Source organism: Sciurus vulgaris (assembly GCF_902686455.1).
Source record: "Sciurus vulgaris genome assembly, chromosome: 7".
Taxonomy (NCBI): domain Eukaryota; kingdom Metazoa; phylum Chordata; class Mammalia; order Rodentia; family Sciuridae; genus Sciurus; species Sciurus vulgaris.
Window position 1 is genome coordinate 118,264,982 of NC_136467.1, and position 26,100 is coordinate 118,291,081.

A 26,100-nucleotide genomic window follows, 5' to 3' on the forward strand; every position below is an offset into this window, starting at 1 on the left:
CCTGCTTCTCCCATCACCCCAACTGCAAGCAGACCCCCAAATGGCGAGGTCTCCTGGGAAGCACTGAGGCCAAGCTGTGGAGGAGAGGAAGCTCCTGGCCAGAGACCCAGGGAAGATCCACAGCAGCAGAAGAATACAGCTTACACCCCAGACCTGCAACGTTCCAAAGAGGATGGGAAACAGAAGACACCCCCACCCATGGACTCCTTACACTCCCTGGCCCTTCTGCTTTCTGGGTGGAGAAGAGACTTGGGGGAAAGGAGGCACAACCTGGTTAAGGTCTTCTTGCCTCCCAAGCTCACAGACAAGTGGCAGTCAGCTGGAGTCCCTCTTTTTTAAGTACACAGGGTGGTATGGACGATCCAGGGAGAAGCTGACAGGCACCAAATGCTTGAGGATGGTACAGGGTCCCAGGACCTTGAGCAGGAGCCCCAAGACAATAAATGTGGCTTCTGCTTTCTCTTCCCCTGCAGTGGTTTCCGGTAGTCCCTCCCACCATTTGCGGCAGGAAATGCTGGGGGCTCTGGACCCCTTCCCTCCCAGTGCCTGTGGCCGCCCAGCAGCATTCTCTTTCTCCCTGACCAAGATCCAGGAGTGGGCACTCCACAGATTTTTGAAGTGGAGCCAGATACCTGGGACACGCAATTTCTTTTTGTCCCTGGGAGTGGATCCTGGCGGGGTGGGATGGGGCAGGGCCCCACCCCCAGCACGCCTCTTCCCAAGGGGAAACTGGCCACTGGCAGCTGTTTGCTTAGAGAAGGGACCGGCCAGCCTCCTGGCCCTTCCTTTTCATCTCAGATCCTGTCCACAGCTCGGCTCCTGTCCTCTCCCGCCATGCACCCGCCGCGAGCTCCTGCGGCGCACAACGGCGGAGTTTGGGGCTGCGCGGTGCCGGGCACCGTGCTTCTGCTGTTCGCCTACCTGGCTTACCTGGGGCTGGGCACCTGCGTGTTCTGGGAGCTGGAGGGCCGCGCGGCTGAAGAGTCCAGCCAAAGCTTCCAGCGCGACAAGTGGGAACTGTTGCAGAACTTCACGTGTCTGGATGGCCCCGCGCTGGACCTGCTGATCCGGGTCAGGGGCGAGCGGGGTCGGCCCAAGCGCGGCAGGGAGGGAGGGACCGGGGAGCGAGGGGTGCGCCGGCCCAGGATGGGAGGGTCCACTCTGGCCCCTACAGGAACCCCGGGAGCGGTTATCCCAAAGATTGGGGAAGCTGATGGACGGGGGATCGCCGACCATCGGGGCGTGGGGGCAGGGGGGTGGGCTGGACCGCCTGGGACAGGGTCAGGGGTCCGGCTAAAGGACCGCCAGCGCGATGCTCCGAGGCCTCCTTTAGGGGGTGAGAGAGCATGACTGACCTGTGGGGAAGGCACAACCGCGGCGTAGATGTCCGAATTGGGGTGGGAATGAGCACTACAGAGGGCGAGTCCCTGGGTCACAAGCCAACAGGGCCGTCCAGATGCAGTCTGGAGACGGGAAATGTTTGGTCTTGCCAGGTCGCTGTGTCCGAGTCCTACCTTAGGTGAAGAATGAAAGGACACATCTAGCCTCTTCCAAAGAGAGAACCTGGGTGCAAAAATGAGAATTGGGGATGAGGATCTTAGGGGCTGTGGCCTGGGTCTAAGCATCAGCAGGACCGAGGGCACTCACCATCCTCGGAACTTGGGGGGAAGGGGCGCAGGGCGAGCTTGGCCCGGCTGGTGGGTGGAATGAGGCCAAGGTGTGCTTGTCTAGGGCAGGGGCAACAGAGGGAAGGGCTGGAAGTGGAGAAGAAGGGTGGATGCAGAGCTGAGTTCACTGCATTCGGAGCCTGAGCGTGCAACCCAGCCGCGGATGCCAGGAAGGGCCAAAGTGGAAGTCGTGGGGAAGGAAGCAGAGGTCTCTAAGGAACAGAGGCCAGAGGATGGAGACCCAGTGAGGCCAGGGAGGCAGGGGATGATTCTTCCTGTAAGAGCATCCCAGACACATGGAAATCTCTTCTGGGACACTAGGCTGGCAACTGCTCATTTGGTGGCTGCATTAACGTCCTTAGCCCTCGCTTGGTCCCCACACCCCATCCTTCAGAGCCCAGAGCCCAGGGCAGTGCCCCCACCCAGAATCTGCAGTCTGCAGTCCCTGTGGTTCCTCTGCCAAGGAGGGCAGGCCTTGCGCCCCAGAGTCTCCAGCCAAAGTCAGACCCCTAGAAGGTAGCAGGAAACTGTGGGTGTTGCGGGGAGGGGGAAGCAAGCACTGAGTGGAGATGGAGTTCTGAACCCTTGGACTGGGCCAGTTCTGTAGGATCCGGAGCTGGGCAGGGCAAGGATGGTCAGCTGGGACCTAAAGTGGTGCCTCTGTCTCCCAACGGCGCCATCTTCAGACTTCAGCAAACATGGCCATCTACTGATCCCTGTACTGCTGCCATCTGATTTTCCCCTTGCAAAGGTGGTGACCTTCGACTACAAGCTGCTTGGGTGGGTGACAGTAATGGTGATGGTGCTGGCAGTAAATGCCCTGGGCAGCCCTTGTGGTGCCAAGCACCCTTCCCAGTGCTCTGCCCCTATTAATTGTTGGTCCTCACCCCCCTTGTGAGTAGGTACTATTCCTATCACACCTATTTTAGAGATGAAGAAACTGAGGCTCGGAGCAGTTAAATATGAATGTGAGCCTACAAGTCACGAGGAGGGCTGTGTACCATCGCAGGTGATGGTTCAGTGTGGACCCTCAAATGTCCCCAGCCTGGCTCTCACCTCCAGGCAGCCCCTCCAATGCCCTCCTGCTCCGCTCTCAGCTCACCCTCCAGCGACTCCAACCATCCTCAGGAATAAGGATGTGGTCTCCAGACACTGCCTCTGAGCACCAGACGTGTCCCTGCCACTTCTCAAATCCTTCAAGGCCAAGAGCAAGCAGTTCTCCTCCCAGACCATGCTCTTCCAACCTGGTCCAAATCTCTATCACTGACCCACATCCCCATACCCTCAGGCCTCTGGGAGGCCGCCGATCCTGCCCCTATCAAATGGAGCCAGGAACCTGGCCTTCCAAATTTTTTCTCTCTCTTCCTCCTGGACCACACTGTGCCAGGATGTGGTCATGGCCCTCTCCATCACGCCAATCCCTGCCAGCCCCTTCAATGGCGCCAGCTGCCACAGCACACCAACCTGATCCTGCCTGCTCTCCACTCCGTGACCTTGGATGAAGTCCACCACTCCATCCCTGGCATGACAGAGCCAACCACATGGGGCCCTCAACCAACTCTCAGCTCCCCGTACTAGACCTCAGATAGAGTCTCGCCTCCTAGCCTCTGCTCCTCCTGACCCATCTCCCTAAATATCCTTCCGCCTGGAGCAATCCTACTGATCCTCAAGGACACTCAAGGCTTCCTCCTTGAAACATTCTGTCCCTGTCTTCAGCAGAATGAACAGCTTTCTTCTCTGTTTTCCTGCAGCAAAATATTATTAGTAATGTAATAATAGCAACCACAACAGGTACTGTTCCAGGTCTTCACATATGGGACCTCCTTTAAGCCAGGCAAGGTGGTACATGCCTATAATTCCAGCAACTAGGGAGGCTGAGGCCAGAGGATCGCAAGTTTGAGGCCAGCCTTGGCAACTTAGCAAGACCCTAGACCCTGTATTTTAAAAAAGGACTGAGGATGTAGCTCGGCGTAAAGCACCCCTGGGTTCAATCCCCTGTACTGAGAGAGAGAGAGAGAGAGAGATTTCATTTAATCCCCACAGCTATGAAGTAGGTATATTAGTATTTCCATTTTACAAAAAAGGAAAGTGAGGCTTAGAGAAGTTTGGTAATTTGCCCAGAGTTACGCAGCACTGCTTCCTTAATGCCCAAGCCACCACTGATTGTACCACATCAGAGTTAATTAAGTACGTCTCTGTCCCAGCAAGGGCTGAGGTCCTGCCTCTTTCATCCTCTAGTCCCCTGAAAGCACCTCGTGTTGTGCCTGGCCTCGTGCTTCCTGCAGGAAGCGGGTGAGCAGGGGAGTAGATGAATTGTTGTCCACCAAGCACACCCCCCCTGACCTGGGCTCTGGGGCAGAGGGAACGAAGCAGCCATCGCCATGACCCCTGCCTCCGGGAGCCCCGGGTTGACTGGAGGGATGGAGGCTCCTTGCCCAGCCAGGCTGGGATGGAAGAGTGATGGCGAGGACTGTGCCTCAGAGAGCATGCATGCGTTGGGGTGCAGGGCCGGTCACCCCACAGAGCCTGTTGGTCACTGCAGCCTCTCCCCCAGGACATCATCCAGTTGTACAGAGACGGGGCCCACCTCCTGAGCAACACCACCAGCATGGGGCGCTGGGAGTTCATGGGCTCCTTCTTCTTTTCTGTGTCCACCATCACCACCATCGGTAAGGGCAGCCTGGGGCTGGGGTGGCTGGACTGGGGAGGGCAGCCTTTCCCTGTGGGCAGAGGGGCCGGTAGCCTTTTGGAAGGGCCAGTAATGATTCACCCCGCCAAGTGCAGCAGCTCTGCAGCACGGCCCTGCTTGGGAGCAGAAGAACCCTGAGCCTCTCCGCAACCCACTGGCTCATTTCTGCATTTTATCCAGGTCCCAGGGGACTGGGTGGGATGTTCCAGTTTGAGCAACATGTTCCTCTCACCTCCAGGCAGCCCCCTCCAATGCCCTCCTGCTCCGTTCTCAGCTCACCCCTGTTTCAAACCCTCCGGTGTCTCCATCCGTCCTCAGGAATCAGGGACCTTTTCCCTTGCAGCCTTCCAGAGGTCAGAGCATCTCCTGATGGTGCAGGAGAGATGCCTCTGGGCACCAGAAGGGTCCCGGCGTCCCCAGCTGGCCCACCCAACACTGAGCCCCAGGGGTGGGGCGCAGAGGTGAAGGAAAGTTGGGAAGAAGGAAGGGGCAGTGGAAGAGACTTGAGGCCCCTGTTCTGAGCCCTGCCACGGCCACCTCCAGAGAGGAGCATGCCATTCCCAGGCCTGGGCCCCATCGCCATCCTCCCCAGCCCCTTTCCTCCACCTGGCTCAGCCCTGCCTGCAGAATCAGTGAGGTGGAACTTGTCCCAGAGGGGCCACAGTGTGAAGAAGAGAAGCCCTAGGTCCTTGCCACTCTGAAACCCAGGAAATAATGCAGTTCTGTTGCCTCCTGCCCTCTGCCCTTGGGGCCAGCCCCAGCCCCTGCATGATCCTGGACTAACCACTAGGTGGCAGGCTGACACCACCAGCGACCTGGGCTCTCGCCCTGGCTCTAGGTTGACCAGGAATCTCTCTCCAAGACCAGTATCCCAGTCTGTCCCCCCTAGAGAGGGCAAGGCGAGACCACCCAGAGGACTCTCCATCAGCTTTGCATAAGCCTGTACTTCTTGGACAGGGGTATCGGGCTACTCAGGAACTCGGGCAATCCTTCAGATGAGTGTGCTGCAGAGACCCTCAGACTCCACGGACCCTGAGCCCCTGAAGGACAGTGAGGATGGCGTTCACCCAGCTTTGTATTCCCAGGGCCTCTTACAAGGCCTGGCGTGGGGGCACTCAACAAACGCAGACTGATAAGGAATCCATGTCCTGAGTTCTGGAGGAGCAGGGAACTTGGAAGCACGGTCCCCGAGAGCCAGGTGTGTAGGAGCCCTTGTCTCTGAACCCCACACCCTCTGCCCTAGGCCCAGGAACTTGGCCTGCCAGATTCGGAGCTCCAGTCCATCTTCCTGCTAGGCCGTTCCTAGTCCAGAACACTCCTTCCTTCCTCCCTCTCAGCTCTTCTCCCAGGCGCCCACCCTTTCGGAGGGTGAGGGGGGGAGGAGGGAGCCCCCCACAGCACAATAGCACACACCCGAGGTCCTCCCGTGCAAGGGCCAGACCCTCGGACATTCAAGAGCTCATTCTGTCCGTGGAGCAGCCTCCAAGGGCAGCGATTATTTTCATGTCACAGATGAGGAAACTGAGGCACAGAGAAGTTGCAGGATTTCCCCAAAGTCATAAGTGGTGGAGCTGAAGTGTGAAACCCAGGGTGGGGTGGGGGGCTCTTTCCAGAGTCTTCTGCCCTCAGAGTTCACAGGATAGGGCGGGCATTCCAAACAAGGAGAACACTTGGGTCCCGTGGCCCTGAACACTCACACACCTGGAGGAAGAGACGGGAGGCATGGGACACTGTGAGGGGGAAACGCCCTTCTGAGAGGAACTGCGGGCTGCCCCTGAGAAAAGGGGCTGTCCTCCCCAAGCTCTAAAACTTGGGGTCTTACAATGACTGGGGCCATCGTATGGGACGGCCATGGAAGGACTCACAGACACAGTAATATTGATGCAGAGACATGAACAAAAGGAGGAAGCAAGCTATGCAGGTATCCAAGGAAAAGCCGTCTGTCGGCAAGTGCCAAGGCCCTGAGGTAGAGTGTGGCCAGGGTGTTTGGGGGACAGTGAGGAGGTCCAGGTGGCTGGAGAGGGTTGGAAGTGAGGCTAAGTGCAGAGGGAGTGCAGAGGAGCCTCCCAAGGCGCTCACAGGGGAAAGAGGTGACAGGTGGGAGGTGGCCTGACGTAGAGGTGGCTCTCTGAGGGCCGCAGTCACCCAGTGTCCACAGGCACGCGAGGGCTTCCTTGACACCCACTGACCTCTGTGACCTGAGGGATGACGGAGAGTGATGGGGAGGAGAAGGATCCATTGATTGTCGGCCTCGGAAAGCCACAGACGTGGAATGGAGGTGGCACCATGCACTGCTGAGAACTGAGAGAAAAGAACCCCGGGCAGGGACGGCCCCAGGAGGCGGCAGGCAGGGGCCAGGCACCAGAGGCTGACCTCTCCAGGAGGCCGGCAGAAGGAACTCCACCTTAGGACAGGGACCCTCAAAGGGCCAAGAGGGGCGCAGGGCGGAGCGCAGGGGGCCTCCCAAGACCTGGGCCCAGGAGTCCGTCCCAGGCAGAGCGCTCACCCTGCACTGCTCCACAGTCACTTCCACGGCACCGTGGTACACCTGGCGCCCAGGGGCTCATGTCCCTCTGCACAGCTCACCATCGTCCTGTCCCACCACTGCGAGTGGGTGTTGACACCCCATCTCGCAGACAGGACACAAGTCAGGAAGGTCAAGCCTCTTGCCCAAGATCCCACGTCCCACACGGGCAGAGCTGGGACCCAAAGCCAGGCGGCCAATCCGCCTCCAGAGCCCTCGCTGGGGCTAACTGGCGTTTTGGCCTCCCAGTCCCCCTCAGGGACCAGCAGGTCAAACAGTGCAGGGACTTGGGAGGCTGAGACAGGGGATTGCAAGTTCAAGGACGGCTTGGGCAACCTGGCCAGACCTTCTCTTAAAATTTTTTTTAAAAATAGTAATAGAAAGGGCTGGGACGTAGCTCAGTAGTAGAGCGCCCTGGATTCAATCCACAGTGCCGGAAAAATAATGTTAATGCACTACAGGTGTGGGGTGGGTGGCTGTGAGGACCCCATCTGGGGACGCGGGAGTGTCAGGCAGGGATGTGGGGCAGAGGGGACTTCCCTCCATGCATCCATTCTACCTGCGGCTCATTCGCCTCTCGCCATGGTGACACTTACTCAGTGTCGGTCTGCACCAGTCACTAAGATCAGGAAGGTAACTCTGACCCCACCTGTGCTTTTGAGGGGCCATGCATGGCACGTGGGGAGACAGGCTTGGAAGCCAGTCACACTCACACACGACTATCCTCCAAGCCTAGCAGAGTGCTGGGGAGCCCTGGCCTCCCCCTTCCCTCATCTCCAAGACCTGAGGTCCCAACTTCCACCTTCCCTGGGTCAGTTCATGGTCCACGGTCTGCCCCAGTCCCAGGGCTCTGTAGGGAGCCCAGGTGTGTTGGAGCAGCCCCTCTGGGAATCGATGTCAGGACGGAGTGTGGTTTGCAGCAGAGAGGAGGGCGGAGGAGGAGGGAGAGCGGCCAGACCCTCAGGCCGCAGGTCTGACGCCCGTGGAGAGAGAGGGAAGGGAGGACGCTCACGTGATCAGAGCCACGGCTGCCCTGAGACTATCTCAGGGAGGCAACAGAGAGCCTAGAGCACGGTGGCCAGCCAAAGGAGGCCCACCATGCCTGGCCACAGGGAAATGCAGCCTGGACATGCCCAGCCTCAGCTTGAGGGGTGCAGAGGATCCCCAAGGGGCAGCAGCCAAACGCGTGCCTTCTCCCCTGCCCCTCTCCTGTGTCCTGTGCCCACCCAAGAGGCGGGAAATGAAGACAGGAGAGAGGAACTCCCACACGGGAGGTGGTGGCCTCCACACCTACTCAGGTTCCTAGGGCCTCCTGTACAGTGGGACACGATTTCCCCTTGGAAGGGTGGCTGTGGGATGCATGGAGGAGACAGGTGCAGAGAGCCCCTTGATAAGTTCCAGCTGCTCAGTCTGCAGGGGCATGGAGCGAGGGCCCGGGGCTCCCTTGTGACCGGGCAGGGCAGGCTGGAGAGCCCTGAAGCAGCCCTCCCTCCTCAGGCTACGGCAACCTGAGTCCCCAGACCATGGCCGCCCGGCTCTTCTGCATCTTCTTCGCTCTGGCGGGGATCCCGCTGAACCTCGTGGTGCTCAATCGCCTGGGCCACCTCATGCAGCGGGGGGTACACCGCTGTGCCCACAGGCTGGGGGGCACCTGGCAGGTGAGGGCTGTGGAGTTGGGGGATGGGTCCCTTCGGGAATGAGGAGCCGCGGTGGGAGTCGGGGCGCCTGGTGGGTGGGCAGAGGTGACCGTTGGGGATGTGGGACTGGAGGCCACTGACTAGAATTGGGTACTTGGTAATAGCAGGTCAGGGACAGGGTGGGGCCTAGCAGACAGGAGGACACACAACCTGGAAGGTTCCCTGGCTGGAAACCTGGAGAACACAGCCCGGGATGGGGGGCTCTGGGGTGCCCCCTCTGAGTGGGGGAGCAGCTTGGCACCCCAGGCGTCTGCATGCCGAAGCCCCTGAGCCTCCGGCAAAGGCCACAGGGCAGGCGCTGTGTGCACCCAGGACCCGGCCCAGGCTCGGTGGCTGGTGGGCTCGGGCGCGCTCCTCTCGGGCCTCCTGCTCTTCCTGCTGCTGCCCCCGCTGCTCTTCTCCCACATGGAGGGCTGGAGCTACCTGGAGGGCTTCTACTTCGCCTTCATCACCCTGAGCACCGTGGGCTTCGGCGACTACGTGATCGGTGAGACCCCCGGCGGGCGGGGGGTCTGCCCTGTAGCTGGTGTCTGCCCACCCACTGGGGGTTGGCTTGGAGGCACGAAGTCCACGGACCCAGTCCCAGACCAGCTCAGCAGCCCGTGGTGGGCAGGGCTGAGGTGCCCCCTGCCCATCTTGCCCAGCACAGAATGGTCCTCCATGTACACAGGCCTCCGCTGTCCTGAGAACCCGCCACAGCAACGCAGCCTGACCCCCTCCTGCAGGCCACCTCACCCACCCCAGTGCCCTGGGGAACTCCCTTGGGAATCAAGTGGGACGTTCAGGAGGCTCCCAAACCCCAGCCTCCCTGGCCCCTGGAAAACAATCAGCAGCCACTGAGAGCCAGGACGGAGGGCCACACCGTCCAGAGGGCCCAGGCCAGGCCGAGGGCAAGACAGCGCCGGGAGCCCTGGCCTTGCCAAGTAAAGCAGAAGCAGGTGCCCAGCAGGTGGCAGTGGAGGGACATTGCAGCAGAGAGCCTCCGCGCCCCTCCCCTGTTCCCCAGGTGGCCAGCCCTCCATGGGGCAGAAGAGCTTCCCCGGGAAGGTTCCTGCTGAGCAGGGCCCACTGGCACCTCCTCAGACCCCTGGCCCTGGAGGGAGGAGTGACAGACCCCACCTGGAGCACTGAGGGAGGTTTTCCCAGGCACCCCTGGCCGCCAGCTCCCCGATCTACTGAGGGGGAAGCTCAGAGAGTCCACACCGTGCCCGAGGTTCCACAGCGAGGCACGAGCTGGTCTGTTGGACTCCAGCGCTCGGGCTTTGTCCTGACGGCCTCCCAGGTCCTCTCTGGGCCTCAGTGTCCCAGCCTATAAAGTGAGGGGCTGGGCAGGAGGCCACCAAGACCCCATCAGGGCCTTCTGGCCTCTGGTGCAAGATCCCCTTCCCTAATCTTTTCCTTCCCCAGGAAGAGGGGTCCAGCGTTGGGGCCTCATGCTGCCCCTGCGTGGTCTCCCCAGTCCTGGCGGCAGGGCAGTGACACCTGGGAAGGTCTCTTCCGGCTGGCTCATGTTCCCCTCCACCCTCAGAGTAGAAAGATGTATGTGAGGAGAGCTGAGCCCAGCGGCTCAAAGGCCACAGGCACCCTTGCAGATCCTTCCATCTGTCTTCCTTCTCTGTTTCCACTGCCTGCCATTCTGTTAGCCAAGCAGGACTGGTGGGTGTCACTACACAGGTTGGGCACTGCACACCCCAAAGGGCCTCCGTTCCCATGGAACACACTAAGAAGGGTATCCACAGAGTCGGACAGCCTTGATCCTTGTCTGCCTGGCTCTTTTGACATCATGTCACCTGCCCAACTCCTCTAAAAACCATCAATATTTTCCCATCATCTTAGGATAAAGTCCCCAAATCCACAACTAAGCCAGCAAGGGCCCACCTTGTGGGTCTACTCTTCCTGTCCACTCTCTTCTCTTCCTCCTGCATCCAGCAACCATGAAACATGGGGCAGGGGACAAGGAGGAGCTGCCCCTTTCACATCTCCAGAGACTTGCTATGGCTAGGACTCTGGCTCGCTCTACAGCGCCTCGGCACCTGGGGCAATCGGCCACGGGGGCCCCTCTGCGCTTCCTCTGCAGATCTTCCTGGCCTGCCAGAGAAACAGAAGCCAGAGAAGGGCAGAGAGACAAGGCCTTAGAGCAGGCAAGCCAGTGCGGATCTGGATTAGACCCCCAAACCAGGCCACTTCACACCACGTGTGTCCTGGAATCTTCCATTCCTCTTCCCCAAATCTCAGCTCTCCTGGTCCTCCAGGGGTGTGGTCAACCTCTTTCTTGTACTGGGAATGCTAAGGTTCACCACTGGGCCCCTGGCTGTCATTGTCCCTGAGTGGGCAGCCACAGGGTCTTGCCTTCACAGCTAACCCTCTGCCTGGAGGCGGAGTCCAGAGCAGCCCCAAGTTCACCTGCCGGCTCCTCCCTGGCCTTGGTCTCTCCTCCCTCGGTGGCATTTGCAACTAGGCTGAGCATGTGCCAGCTGCCAGGTCTCCTTCCTTTTATGACTTCAGCTTAAAAAAAAAAAAAAATGAAATAAAAGTGGGGGAAGATGCCCCCCTCTGGTGCCAGGAGCGGGAGCTGCGGGTACGAGCCAGAGAGCAGGTTCACAGTGATCTCATTTGGGACCGCAGCGGAATCTGGCCCGTAACCCAATCAGCCTAATCCAATCCTCGCTCCTGCCTGCCGCCAAGGCAGCTCTGGGGCTGCGGCCTCAGCCCCACACGGGGTCCAGGAGAGGTGCTGGGCCTCGGGGAGCCAGCCCGAGCCTGTCCTGGAGCAGCCGGTGGGAGGGGGTGTGATAGGGAGCTATGACAGAGAAGGCCACAGGGGACACTGGAGGGCAGGTCCCCAACTTCGAGTGGTCCAGTCTGATGAGGGAGGCAGGATGGAGGCCCAGGGAGCAGAAGGCGAGTGGCTGCAGGAACAGAGCGACGGGAGGCACCAGGCCGCACAGCCAGCCCTGAAGGCCCTCCCCTCAGCCGTCACTCGCCCAGGGCAGAGGCATTGGGTCTCCGGGGCTCGGTACACTGACCCAGCAAGGTCCCGCTTGCTCTGCCATCCGAGCACCTTAGCCACCTTAGCCCTGGGGTCCCCAAGGACCGTTGCAGGAGGTCACCATCACAGACAGGAAGCAGCAGCCCAGCAGAGGCACGCGGGCCGAGGGCGGCAGAGGCAGCAGTCTGCTGTCTGGCCGGGCACCTGAGCTGAGCTCTAAGGACAGGGGAGCCCCACAGGCCAGGAGGAGTCGGACAGCGAGAGCGCCCGGCTGAGGGGCAGCAAGTCCAGCGGCCTGAGGAGTGACAGATGGAGACGCGGGGAAAGGCCAGAGGGACAGAGCAGAGGGTGCTGGGGAAGTGGACAGGGCTGGGCCAGGACCCGCCTTCATCCTGCAAGTCAGGAGGGAGATCACCGCCCGGTTTCACAGGTGAACGGGCAGCTGCCAAAACTGAGGCAGATCAGACCCGGGGCTCCCCGGCTCCAGCAAGAGGCTTCCTTCCAGAAGTGGGAGACCCAAACACAGAGACATGCTCACCCCAGAGCAGCCCCAGGATGCCCTGGAGGTTACTGTCAAAGTGCAGGGTGCAGGGCGCACCCAGAGCTGCTGATCCGGAAGGGCAGGGTGGCCTTGGTTGCATCTCTAACCAGGTCCCAGGTGCTGGGCTGCCTGTCTGGGGGAGCATGCCTTGGGAAGCACAGGGACAGGACCTAGACAGAGTCCCTCGGAAAGACCAAGGGGAAGGTTAGCTCCCAGACCCAGGTGCCAATCCCAGGAGGTTTCCTGAACCCTCCGGTGGGGACATGAGGCCTGGGATCTCAGGTAAGCCTGGACCCCCCCCCAGGTCTTGTCGCATGGACACCTTGGGTGTCCCCGTCTGTGTTTGGGAACATGGTCCTGACTTCCCCGAGCCCCCTGCCTCTGACCTTGCCTTTTCCCCAGGGATGAATCCCTCCCGGAGATATCCATTGTGGTACAAGAACATAGTGTCCCTGTGGATCCTCTTTGGGATGGCGTGGCTGGCCTTGATCATCAAACTGGTCCTCTCCCTGCTGGAGACCCCTGTGGGGACATGTTCCTGCCACAGCTCCAAGGGGGACCTCAAGTTCAGAAGCTGCAGGCAGGACCCAGTCGGGGGACCCCAGGCCCACTCCCCTCAGCCAGACTGCTCCCCAGAGGGGCCCGTGGGACTCGTACAGCATCTGGAGCCCTCCACTCAGGCTGTGTGCTGCGGCAGGGACAGCCAGTCACACTCCAGTATCTCGGATCTTCCTCCTCAATAACAAGACCTCTGATTTTAAGCAGGACATAAGAACATCCAGACTAAAGACTATGTTTTCAGTCTTCCCTTCAGGCTAGGTGCAGCTATCTGATTAAATTCCACCAGCAGGACAAACAGACAAGTCTCCTGTGTGACTCTGGAGATGGAGCATGCCCCTCTTCCCCCACTTCCTTCCTCTAGCTGATAATGCTTATATTGGTGGCTGGTGCTCTGGCAGCCATATGGCACCACGAAGCAGAAGCCATGTTTGCGATTGATGGCACAGTAACAGAAAGAGCCTGAATCCCTGATGATCGCAGAGCCATCATAACAAACCTGGACTGAAGACCACCTGACTTCATATATGTGACGGACAAATACATGTCTTATTTTAAACTATTATTTGGGTTTTTCTGTCATTCGCATACTAATTCTAATTGAAGCACACACTTGGACAAAGACAGTATCTGAGACTGGAGGCCACACCACGAGAAGCCACCCCTGAATTCATTAAAGCTTTGCTTATAACTCCTAGGGCTGATAAGCCCGGCGGGTGGCCTGTCCCAGCTCAGCTGCTGGATCCTTGCTCTGTGGCTCAACCACGCCACAGAGAAGCCGGGGGCCAGCCAGAGGGCTCCTCCTGCCGCCCTGTCCCACACACCTGAAGGCCAACACAGGATCGCAGTCTCCACCACCCAGACACGCCCCCAGGCCCCAACCCAGCCAGCAGGAGGGTCACCTGGCCTCCAGTGGACCTGTGACTCTGGCCCCTCCCCCTCTCCTACAGGGAGAAGCAAGCAGAGGCCAGGAGGAGAAGCTGGAAGTCTGTGCCTAGCACACTCCACCAACAGGACCTACCTGTTCAACCCTCGGAGAGAAGGGTTGACGTTATGGTCCCCCTGCCTGTACTCGGGCCTCGGTCCCCTTAGACCTGGAACCCTCGACTAACCTCTCTCTCTCTCCCCCATCAAGCCTTTTGCCCTGGTGCCCACCCCACCCCCATGCTCAGAAGTGCCTGTCCCAGCCAGGCACCGTGGCACATGCCTGTGACCCCAGCTTTTAGGGAGACTGAGGCAGGAGGATCTCAAGTTTGAGGCCAGCCTCAGCAACTTAGTGAGACCCTGTCTCAAAAGAGCTGGGGACATAGATCAGTAGCAGAGCCCCCCCTGGGTTCAATCCCTGGTATCGCAAAGAAGTTTTTTTAAAAGTGCTTGCCCCAGAGGGAACCAACCTGGGGCGCAGGGAAGGCCTCTCATTGGTCAATTCCTGGCAGGTGTTTGCTCCTCCGTGAGAAGAGTCGCTGGACTCCCGAGGTCCTAGAGATCCTAGGCGGGGGGAGGGGGGGGGCATTTAGACAGCCCGCTGGGCTGGAGGCCCGGACCTGGGAAAGGCGCAAGAACAGAGTGGATGGCAGGACTCAAAGGACCGCCAGGCCCTGGTGTCTTGGGGAAGAAGCGGGCTGACCCGAAGCCTGGGCCGTGGGGAATCTGATTCCACCGCGTGCGCGTGCTCCCCAGTCCCCGTCCCCGTCCCGAGCGCCTCTCCCTGCGTTTGCGCTCTGCAGAGTGGAGATAAGATCTCCAGGGCAGGAGGACCGCGTGAGTAAGGAGCCGGGAATGGCGTGCGTCAGCCCCGGAGCGCCGTCTCGCTGTCCGCGTGCCCGCCAGGCCGGTGGCCCAGCTGCGAGCGCAAAGCTGCGCGGGCTGCTGACGTGGCGGTCCGGGGACCCCCTCCCGGGCCGGCCCGCGGGCTGGCACAGCCAGGCCGATGCGCTCACGCTGCCGGCCGGGCCCTGCCCTGCGGAGGCTCCCAGGCTGACCCGTCCGGCTGCTGGCCAGGACCAGGGTTCTGGACAGGGGTGAGGCACTTGGCGGCTGGCGGGGACCAGACATCGGGCGAGGCAGGGGCCACGCTGCTGCTCCGGGGTCGCACTCTTCTTCCCCGGGACGGAACCCAGGGCTCGCGCAGGCCAGGCCAGTACCGTGCCCCTGGCTGCAGCCCTGCCAGGACTTCCTAGCGTTTTGTGGGTGCTCCTCGGGTGCCTGGCCCTTCGCCCACCGCCCAATGGCGAAACTTCTTGCTTTCCCCACCACTATTTTCCGGTGGGGAAGAAGCGATCTGGGATGGATGTCAGGACCAAAGGTGGCCACGGGCTCTTTGTGGGACGCCTGGCAGGTGGCTGTGGGCTCCCTCTGGGGACAGGGAACACCCTTTACACCCTGCGTGGTCTTGACCAGCCACTCGGCATCTGCACCTGCTGGCTCACCTGTGAAGGTTGAGGTGGCTTCAGAGTCTGGATCTGAGTCACCTGCTCCTGCGTCTCCGTCCCGGGACCAGTTCCCTGGGTGGACAGCTCCCCACCCTCCCACCTCAGTCCCAGGGGGCTGTCTTAGGGTTGGGATCCAAGAGGTCCTTCCTGCTGTCTTCTTCCCTCTTTCTCTGTCACTCAGTCACACACCAGGATCTGGGGGCAACAGGTCCCCAGGCCCTGGGCCTCTGCCTCATGGTCTCCAATGCTGAAGGCCCAGCCAGGGGAGGGGTCTCCATTCATGGCAGGGGCTGGACCAGAAAAGAACTTGACTCTGCAGAAGCCAGAAGATCCCTAGGTCAGACACAGCAGCTCTGCTCAGACTTTGCTCCGTCCCCAGGTCCCCTGGGCCCTTAACCTCACCAGGTCCCCACCCTGGGCTCCTGGCCCAGAGTGCACTGCCTGAAGTAGGGCCCGCTGACCTCCATCCTCCCCAAGCCTCACACAGTGCTGCCCCACCCCGGGCCTCTGGCCCACAGACCTCCGTGCTCTGTCCCCCAAACCAGGGCTGGATCCTGTATCTCCTAACCTCCTTTGCCCTTTGCTGGCCAAAGCGCTCCTCCAGTGAAGATTGTGCCAAGGAGACAGCCATCAGCAGATCAGGCCAAGGAGACAGCCACCAGCAGCCCCCAAGTCCTTCCCACCCGCCCCTCTATCACTGCCCTGAATCCCAGCACTTGCTTCTTCCAACCTGTGAGGGACCTGTATGGTCACAGGGCGCGGTGGCAGGTATCCAACCAAAGCAGACACCCCCACAGTGTCCAGAAGTATGAAAACAAAACCAAGCCAGCTCCCTCCCACAGCCACCAGAGAGCGCCTGCCCCCGCTGGCCGTTCAGCCCTTGCCCACACTCCAACCTCTCCACCCCCTACATCATTTTAGACCAAGTTTTGCTTTACTTATTCTTCCCTGGACTTAGGCAAATAGGAGTCTATATCCTGACTCCATCACTGCCTTGCTGTGTAACATTTGAGAAGTAGCATAACTCCTCTGAGCCTCAGGCTCTCCATCTGCAAAATGGGAATCCTGATACCAACCTAGGATTGTTTTGATGAGTGTGGGGGTGTGAGTAGCAGATGAGAAGGCAACCATGTTGCACCTGGTATATAATAAGGATCACAAATATTTGTCCCCCTCCCTTTCTCTTCTTAGACTCAAATTCCTCTTCCTCCTCCTCCTCCTCCTCCTTCTTCTCTCTCTCTCTCTCTCTCTCTCTCTCTCTCTCTCTCTCTCTCTCTCTTTCCTTCTTATTTCCTTCCTTTTTTTTTCTTTCCTTTCTTTGGTACTGGGATTGAACCCAGGGGTTTTACCATTGAGCTACATCCCCAGTCCTTTTTATTTTTTTATTGTGAGTCAGGGTTTTGCTAAATGGCTGAGGCTGGCCTCAATCTTGCCATCCTCCTGCCTCAGCCTCCTGAGTTTTTGGGATTATAGGTGTGCACCACTGTGCCCAGAACTACCCTGCAACTCTCTTTCTTCAAGCAGCTTGTGAAGCCCATCTGCACCCCTTCCTCCAAGTAGTCCTCCTGGATCTGTCTGCCATTTGACCTCCATTCAGTGGACTTGAGGGGGCAGGAAATGAGGTGGGGATGGAGAAGACATATTTTTCGATGCTCAGGGAGGCAAGGAGACAGCCTGTAAAATGAGAGGGAGGGTTGGCATGTCTTGAAGAGGACAGCTCCCAATGGGCCCCCTGGCCAAGGCTCTCAGCGTCAGATTACTGGGGTGAGGAAGGTCAGAGGGGGTGAGAGGGCCAGCTCCACTCTCTGGTTTGCTCTCTGCAACTCTCTTCCTCCACCCACCGTCTGACCTGAGACCCCGGAGTGGGGCAGAGGAGAGACAGGGCTGACCCCACAGACTGTCATCCAGGCTCCTCTGGTCTTTGGCTTCCAGTTAGATTCAGCCTGAGAGGGAAAGAGACAGAACCAGAGGAGGAGGAAGTTAGGGCACTGTTTTCCCCTTTTATCTGCGGCTTCCTTTTCCAGAAATAATTACTTTTAAGTTGAGCACCATTCCTAGTAGCTTGATGAAATCCCTGGCCACCCTCTCGGACCTGCATGGGACATGAATCATCCCTCTGTCGAGCGTATCCACACAGTATATGCTACCCTCCCGTTGATCGCTGAGCAGTTATCTCAGTTATCAGCCTGGCTGTTGTGGTATTACAGTGCTAAGATGCAGGGTTCAGTACTACCTGTGGTTTCAGGCATCCACTGGAGGTCTTAGAACAGATCCCCCCGTGGCTGAGGAGACTATGGATCTGTCATGTTCTTCCTGCAGGCCCTGGTTTGGGCAGTGGCTGTATTCTGGGTTCAGTGTCTGTCCAGTGACCCCTTTCCCAGAAAAGCAGCTTTTGCTAGGTGCTAGCAATGGCTCCTTCCTTTCCTCCTTCAGCCCCAGAGTGGTCAGGGTTCCCCCTCATGGTAGTGGGTGGTGGGTGCCATGCCGTCCCCCAGAGCTGCCTCAGGACATTCCCCTCAGTGACCCTTGGTACCATCTGCTCCTTGCAAGGACCTGATGAGTCCCAGCACCCACTCCCCCAGCCCAGCTGGGGACAGAGGCTCAAGTGCTGAACTAAGTCAGGGAGGAACTGATCCAGCCCTTGCTCTGGGTGACATGAGGGTGGAGACTCAGACCATCATGCCTGCCTGGGGACAGCAACATGAAGACAAGCAAGAACACTCCACTAAACGCTTTTAATTGAGCACCATTCCTAGAAGCTTGATGGAACCCTCCCCACCCTCTCTGACCTGCGTGGGACATGAATCATGCTTCTGTCTAGTGTATCCACCCTGTATATGCTACCCTCCATTCGTCACTTAGTGGCTATGTCACCACGGAGCTCCTTCATCAGCCCTCGAAGTGCATGGCATCTAGCAAAGCCTCCTCTGTCAGACGGGGGCTCCCTGCGTGCAGGAGTACGTCTCACTCATTTCCCCTTATTATCTTCAACATCTAGCTTGATCGCAAGCAGCTTCTCAGTGCAAAATGGAAAGGCACAGAACAAAAAATACATGGCCCCTGCCACCTAGCAGGGAGCAGGCAGGACTTGCGTGCTAGTGTTCAGAACAGGGTCCCTGCCACAGGCCAGCTGGGCTCAACCCCAGCTTTGTCCCTCAGTCCTGCATGTGGTCTTGGACAAGTCACTTCACCAGGGGGAACCGACTCTCCCCACTTTCCCTGAAACTGCCCTGGGAAAGTACCATGTCCAAGGACCCTCCCTCCTTAGTCCCAGGAAAAGTGGCCCGGTTGTCCACCCTACGTGACCTCTCCATGCCTGAGTGACCACCAACCAGGAACTGAGGTGCCTGCACAGAGGAACTTCTATATGATTCCTCTTCTTCTCTTCTGCATTCCCCAGAAGCAGCGGTCGGAACAGGAATTGGCAGCATGCCATTTATTTGGGAATTGACTCCAAGGAGCACAGAAGCAAAGCCAGGGAGGAAAAGGAGCGCAAGGCAGACAAAGAAAATGACCAGGTGACCTCCTGGCAGCTGGTCTCTGTCCACCGGAGGCCTCCGAGAGCCTGGATTTGGTTTGTTTGGCATTTTGGGGTTTGTTTTTCTTCTTGGTGCTGGGATTGAACCCAGAGGCGCTTTGCCACTGAGCCACATCCCCAGCCCCTTCATTTTTTTTTTTTTTTTTTATTTTGAGACAAAAACTCACTAAGTTGCTGAGGCTGGCCTCAAACCTTCCATCCTCTTTCTTCAGCCTCCCCAGTCTCTGGGATTAAAGGCAGGTTCCACTGCACCAGCCCCTGGAGCCTGTGGAGAATGTGTCTCTGAGTTGTCCCCTCCAAGGGGTAAGGAGGCCGGACATACAATCCCCAGTCCCTCTTCTCACTACCCGAGGCAGCTCCCTGGAACAAGGAGGCCGATTCCCAGTACTTGTGGTTTAGAAGCCTGCAGAGTACATGGGGGTGCTGAGCGCCAGGCGTGCTGGGCTCTGCCGGCTTCTACTGCGTGTGTGCTGACCATCCTCACCATGTTCAGGAGGCAGGAGAGACAGGGACACCTGCTGTGGAAGGGCAACCAAGGCGAGGAGGCGATGTGCAGGTGATCGCCGGGAGATGAATGAGCAGTCTGCCGGGCGAAGGAAGAGGCGGCTCTACACACAATGAGTACCCTGTAAGTGGTTGAGCAAGTGCCCCTACGTCGAGAGTGCTTCAAATGCTGGAGCTGAGGGAGCCGACTCAATACAAAGTGGTGGGCAGTCAGAAGAGGGGGCGGCACAGTCAGCCTGACGGCATCAGGAAAGGCTAGATCAAGGTGTGAGGCCCCGAGCTGGTCCCAGTTGGCAGGTGAAGAGAAAGGAGGAGAGGCCAGATGGACAGACCTCCGAGCTGAGGCAGACGCAGGAATGAGCGGGGCCCAAAGGAACTGTCAAGGAAAGGCAAGAGGGGAAAGAAATGGAAGGGATGGGCTATGAGGGGAAGGACAGGAAGGCGAGGAGAGAAGAGGGAAGGGAAAGTGAAAGGAAGGAAGAGAGGGGAGAGTTGGAGCCGCAGAGGAAGAGGCACCGGGAGCTCCGGCGAAGGGCCGAGAGGTGGCTCCAGGGACCAGCAGGCACGAGGCCCCGTTCCACCCCAGCACCACAGAGGAAGCCAGCAGGCTCCATTCCAGGGTCGGAGGGTCGGTCGGCCTGCAAAGGGGACGGGGGAGCTGTGACCAGCCCAAGGCGGGTGGGGACCCCCCAGGAAGGTTCCTGGGGAGGCGGCTGTGAGCAGGAACCTGAGCCTCGTGGGAAGGAGGCTGCAGGACCCCAGGCCAGGGTGAGCCAGGGCTGCGTGCTGTCAGAGCCAGGGGGAGCTCGGGTGAGCCACAATGTTGTTTTGACTGGTGGTGGGATCGCTTTGTTATTCCTCCCCCAGGAACCACAGCCGGACCTGACACCACCAGGAAAGCCACACCCGCCCACTTCTGGGGAGAGGCACACAGTCATGAAAACAGCCCAAGCCTCCAACGCCAGCCCACCACTGCCAGGGGTCTACTGCAAACCCCTAACTCCTCACAAGGGCAAGAACATCAGGTGCTTAAATATAAACTCACTCAAGCTGGTTGCGGTGGTGCACGCCTGTAATCCCAGCTACTCAGGAGGCTGAGGCAGGAGGATGATAAGTTTGAGGCCCTAAGAATCTTAGTGAGACCCTGTCTCACAACAAAATAAGAAGGGCTGAGGATATTGCTCAGTGTTAAAGCTCTCCTGGGTTCAATTTCCAGGAACCCCGCCCCCCCCCACCCACACACAAATAGTATTTACTATTATTTAAATGGTTTAGCAGCTAAAGGCAGGGACACTGGAGCCCCCTTGTCTGTGGCAGAGTTCAGCTCCACCCCTTACTGGCTGTGTGATGCGGAGCAAGTTGCTTAACCTCTCTGTGCCTCCATCTCTGCAACTGTAAAGCAAGGGTAACAATGCCTCCATCACAGGCTGTGAGGATGACCCGGGAGAGTGCATGCAAAGAGCTCAGGAAGGAGAGGGAAAGCATCCTCCCCACCATCATCGTCCCGGCCCACCCGTGGGAAGAACCAGAAAGGACCGACCACCCCACCCACCCCACCCACCCCAAAAATAACTTGCACAATAGTGCGCTGAGAGCTGGGGAGTCTGGGGGGGTTGGCGGAGAGAGAGGATCCCCAGCCTGTGTGAGCCTCCTCCTTCCCGCCCGGGGGAGAGGGGGGTGTCATCCAGCAGCAGAGCCGGTTCCAGCCTGAGCTCTGGGGCGGGGCCCGCAGGTGAACTGAGGCGCGGGTGCAACCTCTTTGGGTCAGTCTGACCGGACGAGGGAAGGTGAGGGCCCCACGGGCCACCTTCAGGTCTGGCTTGAAGCAGCAGCTCTCCGCCGGTGTGCATCGGCAGCCGCTGCAGGGCTGGTCAGAGCCTCCATCTGGGCAGCCTCCATCGGAGCCCCGCTTCTCCTAGGAGTGTGTGACCCTGGTCAGTCTCCCCACTTCTGAAGCTGGGGTTTTAACACCTGTCCCCAGGCTGGCTCTGCGGCTGCCCCCAGGACAGGGCGGCAAAGCGGCCGGCGCGTTGCCGGGTTCCCGCGAGCCAACGCTGCGATCCTGCCGCTGCTCCCTCCGCGGCTGCGCCCGGGGTTTTCTCCAGTATCAGCTGCCGCTCAGAGTTTCCCCAGCCCGCAGCCGGGTCCAAAGCCACCAGGAATGAACAGCACATTCTCGGGCCCCCTCGAGGCCGCAGTAAGCTGAGAGCAGGCTCGGGAGTTGAATGTGAGCTAGGAGAGTAGTTGAGCGACTAAAAGACCCAAAAATGGTAGACCCCAAATCGTAGTGGTCTAAGTATTAGGAACATATATTTATTTCTCATGTAGTAAATGCTAAGTGTCCATCATATGGCCCTCGTATGTTGAGGATGAACTATTCTCAGTATCAGACCTTTGCCTCATTATATAAGATGGCTGCTCCAGCTTCTGCCATCATACCCACGTCCCAGCCACTAGGTAGCAGAAAGGTCAGACTTCTTCTCTTTAAGGCCACAAATAGTAGCTGTAAATGCCGTTTCTACTCACATTGTATTGGCCAGAACTTAATCACATGACCACATCTATCTTCCATTTTGCATGGAAGCTGGGAAATGTAGTCTTCAGTCGAGTGGTGAAAAACACTGTGATCAAAGCTGGGTGCGGTGGTGCATGCCTGTAATCTCAGCGGCTAGGGAGGCTGAGGCAGGAGGATCATAAGTTCAAAACTAGCCTCAGCAAAAGCTAGGCGCAAAGCAACTCAGCGGTCTCTAAATAAAATACAAAATAGGTCTGAGGATATGGCTCAGAGGTTACGTGCCCCTGGGTTCAATTCCTAGTCCAAAAAATAAAAATAAAAATAAAAATGCTGTGACTATTTAGATGCGCACCATGGCACATGTCTGTCATTCCAGCTACTTGGGAGACTGAGGCAGGAGGGTCACAAGTTCAAGACCAGCCGAGGCAACTGAGCAAGACCCCATCTCAATAAATAAATACTATAACCAGTTAAAAACTCTATTACTATGTAAGAAGAGGAGAATGGGCATACTGTTTATAACTGGATTTAGTCAGAAGTTTGTGTGTATAACCTCTGAAGCTTTCCCCTCCGTTTTTTTTTGTTTTTGTTTTTTTTTTTTTTGCCTTTTTTCCTTCCTGTTATTGGAACATAGATGTGATGGCTGAAGTTTAAGCAGCCTTCTTGGGCCAGAAGGCGAGAGTTCTGCAGAAAGAAAATGGAGGGAGGGCTGGGGATACAGCTCAGTTGGTAGAGTGCCTGCCTCACAAGCACAAGGCCCTGGGTTCAATCCCCAGCACTGCCAAAAAAAAAGAAAAAGAAAAAGAAACAAAAGAAAACAGAGGGCCCGCGCCCGCCCTGAGCTGCTTCCCCCAGGCGCTCTGCACCAGAGAGAAGCAAGCGTGCACCTCGTTGGCCCACTGTTTGGGTTTTAATCAGGAGCAGCTAACCCTCATCTCTACTGACTGTCTTCCTCCCCGGCTCACTGAGCCATCCTCCCCCGGCGCTCAGCTCAGGGTCCCCAGATGGTCAGCCACGGTCAATCGTCATGTGTTTGGGGAAAAAGGCCAGGTGGGGACACAACTCCTGGGAAGTTCTTTTCCTGAGGCTTCCGTTGGGCACTGGCCCTGTGGCCCGCTGTGGCCGACTGAAGGAGCAGCCCAGCCCTCCCTGGAGCCCTGCCCAGGCCAGGTCACTGCAGGACCTCCTGTTCCTACCACTAGGCTGGCCTGGGTGTGCTTCGGCCCACGGGAAGGAAGTGAAGGCCTGGCTAGGACCACAGGGGTTAGGCTGGCTTCTTGTTTTGGTTTGGTTTGGGGGTGTTTGTTTGTTTGTTTGTTTTGTTTTACCAGGCATTGAACTTAGGGGCACTCGACCACTGAGCCACATCCCAGCCCTATTTTGTATTTTATTTAGAGACAGGGTCTCACTGAGTTGCTTAGTGCCTCGCTGTTGCTGAGACTGGCCTTGAATTCGTGATCCTCCTGCCTCAGCCTCCCGAGCTGCTGGGATTACAGGCATGCACCACCACCATGCCTGGGTTAGGTGCGTGTCTCTCTCTCTGTCTTTCTCTCTCTCTCTCCTTTTCTTTCTTCTTTCTCCTTTCCTTCCTGTGAAGGGCCACTTACAGAGGACATTTAGTCCCTGCTCACAGGATGACTGGGTTTCCCTGCTCTGAGCTTGGGAGGCGGTGGACCAGCTGCACAGACCCTCGAGCTATTCAGGAAGAGGAATGTGCTGCACCCCGCGCCAGGCTGGCCTGGGGCCTGTGACCGCGATGGCAGACAGATTTGAGTCAAGAGGTTCCAGTTCTCTCTGACCCAGCAATTGCACTCAGTCCTTAGCCTTGGGGGTTAAGCCTGTCCCCGAAAATCCTGATAGTTCCAGAGATAGACACGGGGGCTCCTGCACGGGCCCGGGCAGTCCGGAGTCCTACCTGCCACCCAGCTTCCATTATCAGCTGAGCTTCTATAGATTCGGGTTTTCTAAGACTCACCCTTAGGCCGTCTTCTGTTCTCTTTGTACATTTTCCTCCCTAGGCTGGCTCTCCAGTGTCTGCCAGAATTCCAGCAGCCAACTGCAGCTCCACGTATCTCAGATATTCATCCTTGTTCAGAGTTCTTGCAGCTCAGCAGGCAGAATCAACACCTTCTGCATCGTCACCTGTCTCCACAGAGCTGCTTGGGCTCCAGCCATTTTGCTCACATCCAGTTGAAAGGAAGAAGGAGAAATCCTCTTTAAGATTTCTTCATGAGCCCAGCAACATGCCTTACATTTCATCGACAAAAAAGGTCATCACATGCTCACATCTCACTTCAAGGACAACACAGCGACGTAGTCTTTCAGCTAGGGGACAAAATGCCTGGTTGAGTATTGGGATAATGTTACGAAAGGGTAAGAGATTGAACACTGGGAGGAAACCAGGAGTTTCTGCCACGATTCCCCAAATTGCAAATGTGAGCCGACCCCCACAGAGAACCACTATAGACTTCAGGTCGTGCCACAGACCACCACCGTGCACACAGCCGCCCAGGACAGGAGCCCCTGAAAGGGCAGAGCGTCGGTGTGGCGGGCACCAGGCCCGGGCGCCTCCCTGCCCTGCAGAAGGCACCCAGGGGAGCCAGCACCAACGGCTGCGCCTCGTGCGCTCTGGGGGCCGAGTCAGGCCCTGACATGGACACAGGCCAGGGTTCCGGGGGCCTGGCAGTCCAGGCTGGCGAAAGCTTCCGGCCAGCGGTGCGGGGAAGGCGGGTGGACCAGGCGAGAGGCCTGAGGGTGTGGAGCCGCTTCCAGAGCTGACGAAGAGGTCCTGAAATGACTGGCTCAGCCCTACAAGGGGGTGCTCGCAGAAACCCCAGCGACTCCGAAGGATCGCAAGTCCAAGGCCAGCCTAGGGAGACCAAGTCTCAAAATGAGAATTTAAAAAAGGGCTGGGGATGTGGCTCGGTGGTGGAGCACGCTCCTGGCACGCCCAAGTCCCTGGGTTCCATCCCCAGCACCACGGAAAAAGAATTGTGTCGATGGCTACTTATATGGGGACGTACTAAAAACTGCGCACTCTAAATGGGCGAACGTGCGGCATGTGAGCTGTGTCTCGGTAAAGCTGAAAGAGGCTCACTAGAAGGCAAGTTTCAGGAGACTGTGGGTTCCTAACAGGCCCTGGCGTATAGGCGATGGGCCCTCTTAAATGTCTCTGGGTTTTTTTGCTTTTTATTTTTTGGGGTTTTTTTTTTGGTGCTGGGGACAGAGGGATTGAACCTGGTGTGCTCTACCACTTAGCTACAACCCCCACCCCTTTTATTTTATTTTATTTTGAAACAGTCTCACCAAGTTGCCCAGACTGGCCTCCAGCTTTCAATCCTCCAGCCTCAGCCTCCCAGGTCTCTGGGACTACAGGTGTGGCCCTCGTGCCAGCTAAGTGAATGATGGCATGGCCCCGTCCCCTCACCACCCGCACCCATAATAGTCAGTTCTTTCCAAAGCCTGTTGTTTGACCTCTGACTTCTGGCTCCTTCTCCCCAGGCCCACGCCACCTCCCCAGTCCTAACCACTATTTCCTCCCATCACAGAGCCCCATCCTCCTCCCCACCCATCTGTTCTTCCCACAGCTGCCACGTGGCCTTGCACGATAACCTTCTAAGAGGTCAGTTCAGACCTGCGGTGCCCTCGCGGAAACACCTCAGTCATTTCCTGCTGCTCTTAGGACAATGTGCAAAAGCCGAAACATGCCAAGCAGGCATGTGGCACATGCCAATAATTCCAGCTGCTTGGGAGGCTGAGGCAGGAGGATCACATGTTTGAGGCCAGCCTCAGCAACTTAGATTGTCTCAAAATAAAAAGGAATAGGGGTGTGGCTTAGTGGTGGAGGGTTTACCCAGCATGTGCAAGGCCCTGGGTTCGATCCCTGGTAACATGCACACACACACACACACACACACACACACACACGACATTGCCTTGAGGCCTGCTGACCTGGCTCCTGCCCACCTCACAGCCTCTGCCCCCTCCCAGGGCAGTCTCCCCATCAGCCCTCTCTTGGCACCTCAGACAAGCCCTTAAACTCTCTGCCATCTTGGGTCTTTGTATAAAGCACCTCCTCGGCCTGGGATCCAGGCAGAGTCTCCACTCCCCCGTCCCCTGCCACCCTTCCCCATGGGAGTGCTCACTCCAAGTCCCTCTCCTCAGAGGCCCTGCCAGAAGGAGGCTAGGACCCTCCTCCGTGCCTTGGCATCTCTTAAAACCGTCCCTCATGGTGCTTACCATACAAGTTGGGGGTTCCGAGCTTGATATGTTCATTCCCCCTTGATTAACCCAACAATGTTTGTGGACTCTCAGGCCTGCTGTGGCCAGGCGCTCTTCCATGGAAGGTTCTCCTCCTGCTGGGCCCAGTCCCCAGCCCACAGGGCTCCCTGGGTGCCTCTGCTGTTTCCTGGAGGGGCCAGGACCTCCCGATGGTGACAGGGACAG

General features: G+C 58.1%; 1 protein-coding gene across 2 annotated transcripts; it reads left to right on the plus strand.

The window, feature by feature from the left end:
• Positions 1-546: 546 nt before the first annotated feature.
• On the plus strand, positions 547-13,549 carry KCNK17 (potassium two pore domain channel subfamily K member 17). Of its 2 annotated transcripts, XM_079148396.1 has the most exons (5): positions 553-1,071; positions 4,222-4,336; positions 8,378-8,538; positions 8,890-9,064; positions 12,510-13,544. In XM_079148396.1, the coding sequence occupies exons 1-5, from the start codon at positions 685-687 to the stop codon at positions 12,848-12,850; spliced, it is 1,179 nt and encodes a 392-aa protein (XP_079004522.1). In that variant the 5' UTR covers positions 553-684; the 3' UTR covers positions 12,851-13,544. The 2 variants fall into 2 exon arrangements, with proteins under 2 accessions (XP_079004523.1, XP_079004522.1); XM_079148397.1 differs by lacking the exon at positions 8,890-9,064 and having other exon boundaries at positions 547-1,087; positions 12,510-13,549.
• Positions 13,550-26,100: the final 12,551 nt, after the last annotated feature.

Coding starts and splice junctions, on each gene's coding strand:
- KCNK17 (XM_079148396.1), top strand. CDS start 685: ATGGGGCAGGGCCCCACCCCCAGCACGCCTCTTCCCAAGGGGAAACTG. Junction 1,072..4,221: donor CGCTGGACCTGCTGATCCGG/GTCAGGGGCGAG, acceptor CCTCTCCCCCAG/GACATCATCCAGTTGTACAG. Junction 4,337..8,377: donor GTCCACCATCACCACCATCG/GTAAGGGCAGCC, acceptor CTCCCTCCTCAG/GCTACGGCAACCTGAGTCCC.